General features: G+C 52.2%; 1 protein-coding gene across 1 annotated transcript; it reads left to right on the forward strand.

Annotated features, from left to right (window-relative positions):
- Positions 1-250: 250 nt before the first annotated feature.
- Positions 251-3,685, forward strand: LOC134393402 (uncharacterized; the record flags this gene model as incomplete). Its single annotated transcript, XM_063118430.1, has 2 exons — positions 251-2,646; positions 2,779-3,685. Coding segments are annotated over exons 1-2 (3,303 nt in total), but the record flags the coding sequence as incomplete, so codon positions are not given.
- Between the last annotated feature and the right edge of the window lie 216 nt (positions 3,686-3,901).

Below are 3,901 nucleotides of genomic sequence, written 5' to 3' on the forward strand. Positions count from 1 at the left end.
CTGGAAGACAGAGTGCCCCGTAAGACCACAACAGAATGTCATTGCTGGACTAAATCGAGGCCGCGGACGTGGGGCCCCTCGAGGAAGAGGCCGTGGCTATCCTGGTCCTGCACCAACTGCCTTCCCCAGTCCACAAGGAACACCTCTGGAACCACACTTTCGCGATGCCGTCCGAACTATGACCATGGAAGATTGCTATGAAGAAGAAGACTGACAGCCTCCGCGGGGACCCTTACCTCCCGACCCCGTTATGGAAATAACAGTGGGAGGACAGAAAATTAAAGGACTAATAGATTCAGGAGCGCAGAGGTCAGTCTTGATTAATGCCTCCCACTTGCCCCTTCAGAAGAAAACTTCCGTGCCAGTTGTGGGGGCAGGAGGCCAGGTTTTACGAGCACCCTGTTTCAAGCCCCAAGGGATCCAGATAGGAGCCTGCGCCACGAAACATGAATTCATCCTGATCCCGTCCTGCCCCATACCACTTATCGGAAGAGACCTCCTTTGTAAAGTCCAAGCGACCCTGTCTTTCCATCCAGATGGCAAGGTCACAGGTACTGCTGGAGGGCAGCCACTTGTCATCACCTGTCCCCTCAGAGAAGCGTGGAGAATGGGACCTTCTATGGGCCTCTGCGCTCCACTCCACACTATCCATACCGAAGTCGCCCTTCGAGTCATCCGAGCCGTGCCAGGGGTCTGGGCCGAAAACAATCCCAGAGGGTTAGCATTGTCAGCTTATCCTGTCATCACTGATCTGAAGCCCACTCATGTTATTGTTAACCAGCCACAGTACCCCATTCCCTTAGAAGCCAGAGTTTCAATGCATGAGCACCTTGAAAAACTGCTGCAACTTGAAGTCCTGGTCCCCACCGTTTCACCCTGGAACACACCCCTCCTCCCAGTCAAGAAACCGGGCACTAACCAGTACAGACCAGTTCAAGACCTTCGCCTTGTGAACCAGCAGACGAAAGACATCGCAGCCACAGTAGCAGACCCCTACTCCCTCATCGGACTGATACCAGGTGACAGCCTATGGTATTCGGTCATCGACCTCAAAGACGCCTTCTTCACGGTTCCCTTGCACCCTGATTCCCAGAAAATCTTTGCCTTCACATGGGAACACCCCCGGACAGGGCGAAAGAGACAATTCACGTGGTCCCGCCTCCCACAAGGTTTCAAGAATTCCCCAACTCTCTTTAGCCGCCAATTGGCCGGGGATTTGCAAAAATACCAGGAAGAAGTTGGCCTAGTCCTCCAATATGTAGATGACCTCCTTTTGCCCCGGCATACTGAAGAGACCTGCCTCCTTGACACCATTGCCCTGCTCAGACATCTGGAGACTGCAGGTTACCGTGCTAGTCAAACCAAAGCCCAAATCTGTAAACAAGAAGTGACATATCTGGGGTTTATCATCAAGAAGAACACTCGACTTTTAGCTGCCAGCAGGACCCAGGCAATCAATTGTATACCCCAGCCCCGGAACAAAAAAGAATTACGAGTTTTCCTGGGCATGGCAGGGTACTGCCGGATCTGGATCCTGAACTACGCCGCCCTGACACAGTCCCTCTATGAACTCTTGAAACAGAAAGTCCCTGAATCCGGGACCCTAGACTGGACATCTGAAGCAAAAGAGAGCCTCCGGAATCTTAAATCAGCCCTTACCAGTCCACCCGCTCTAGGACTACCTGATATCAGCAAGCCCTTCCACCTGTATGTAGACGAAAGGAAGGGCACAGCCGTGGGCGTTCTGACCCAGAGAGTGGGTTCGTGGAATCGGCCTGTAGCATACCTAAGCAAGAATACTGATCCTGTGAGCAGAGGTTGGCCAGGATGTCTCCGATGTATCGCCGCCGCATGCCTGCTCTTAACTGAAGCCATTAAACTTACCTATGGGCAGCACATAGAAATCACTGCCTCACACTCCATGAAAGCTCTGCTAGAAACCCACGGACCAAAGTGGATGACCAACTCCCGACTTGTCAAATACCGAGCGCTGCTGTGTGAGAACCCTAACGTGCAAGTGAATGACTGCGTAGCCCTGAATCCTGCGACTCTGATGCCTTTGCCTGAGCCAGTTATACATGATTGCCAAGAAATAATGGACACTGTCCATTCTAGCAGACCCGACCTAAAAGACAGTCCTGTGCCTGGCAGCATCATCCTTTTTACTGATGGAAGCAGTTTTGTCCAGCACGGTGTCAGAAAGGCGGGTTACGCCATAGTAACAGAAGATGAGGTCCTAATCGCTGAAGCGCTTCCACCTGGCACGTCCGCTCAGAAAGCTGAACTCTTAGCTTTAATCGCTGCACTAGAATGGGGAAGAGAAAAGAAGATCACGGTCTACACAGATTCAAAATATGCATTTCTTACTCTCCAAGTACACGGAGCATTGTACCGAGAGCGAGGGTTCCTCACAGCCGAAGGAAGAGAAATAGCACATTCACAAGAGATCCAGAGGCTCTTACAAGCTGTATGGCTACCAGAGAAGGTTGCGGTGATTCACTGCAGAGCACACACCGGGAAATCTAACCCAATTGCTCGAGGGAACCAGAGGGCGGATCAGGCTGCCAAAGACGCCGCCAACCAGCCAGTACGAGAAACAAGCCACGCCCTCTTGATTTCCCTGCCACCTCTTGCCATGACGCCTCCGTATAGCCAAGAAGAAGAGAAAGAAGCTGAAGAACATAAATACAGAAAAGAAAAAGGCTTCTACATTTTGCCGGACGGCCGAGTTTGGGTGCCAGAACGTCTTGCCAGAACTGCGGTGTACCACATGCACAGACAATGCCATCTAGGCAAAGAAGCCCTTCGGCATCTGATCGAAAAGACCATGTACATAGACAAGTTAGCCACCCACTGCATGGAAGCTTCCAAAAGATGTGTCACCTGTGCACGAAATAACCCAAAGAAAGGACCTGTGCTTCCCCCAGGCCAGATACTCCGAGGCAGCCGACCCTTTCAAGTTATGCAAATTGACTTCACCCACATGCCGCCAGCTGGAGGCTACAAGGTCGCCCTCGTAGCCGTATGCACGTTCTCGGGATGGGTAGAAGCATGGCCAGTCAGATCAGAAGGGGCAAGAGAAGTAGCGAAACACCTGATCCAAGACCTCATCCCTCGCTATGGCCTGCCCCAGCAGCTGAACTCTGACAATGGACCAGCTTTCCAAGCCGAGCTCACTGAAAAACTTAGCAAAGCACTTCATATAGACTGGAAGCTACACTGTGCTTGGAGACCGCAGAGCAGCGGGGCAGTAGAAAGAGCCAACCAGACCCTGAAACTACACCTTCGCAAAATGTGCGCAGAAACACACTCTAAATGGACTCAGATGCTCCCTGTTGCCTTGCTCCACATGAGGTGCACCCCCCGAAGTAACGGGCTGACTCCATATGAACTAGTCTATGCCAGGCCTCCGCCGCTGCCAGCTACAGTCGAGACCCTGCCACTTCATGGCGAGATCAACCTTAATCGGATTCTAAAAGAACTGAATCAGACAGTGCTAGAAATGAGCCAGCATACTGAACAGACTCCCTTAGGAATAGTTATCCCTGTTCATGGCTTCAAGCCTGGGGATGAAGTCTGGGTAAAGAGTTATAAAGAAAGCCTGTTAGGGAAGACATGGGACGGGCCATATACCATTATACTGACTACTCCTACTGCTTTAAAGGTCCAAGGGAATTCCAGTTGGATTCATTGGAGCCGAGCAAAATTAGCCGCACCCGAGAGATGGCAGGCCACGAAAGGTGCGGGCCTAAAGCTCACCCTGAGGAAACAGCCCTCACCGCTGGACGCGACGGGAGAAGACTCCTCGGGACCGGCAACCGAGGGAGCGAAATAACTGGGGGCGCTGCATCCCCTCTCAACCTGGAAAGAAGAGGTGGACACCGCCCGAAGCATGTTCTGC

The sequence above is a fragment of the Elgaria multicarinata genome, chromosome 2 (genome assembly GCF_023053635.1).
Source record: "Elgaria multicarinata webbii isolate HBS135686 ecotype San Diego chromosome 2, rElgMul1.1.pri, whole genome shotgun sequence".
Taxonomy (NCBI): domain Eukaryota; kingdom Metazoa; phylum Chordata; class Lepidosauria; order Squamata; family Anguidae; genus Elgaria; species Elgaria multicarinata.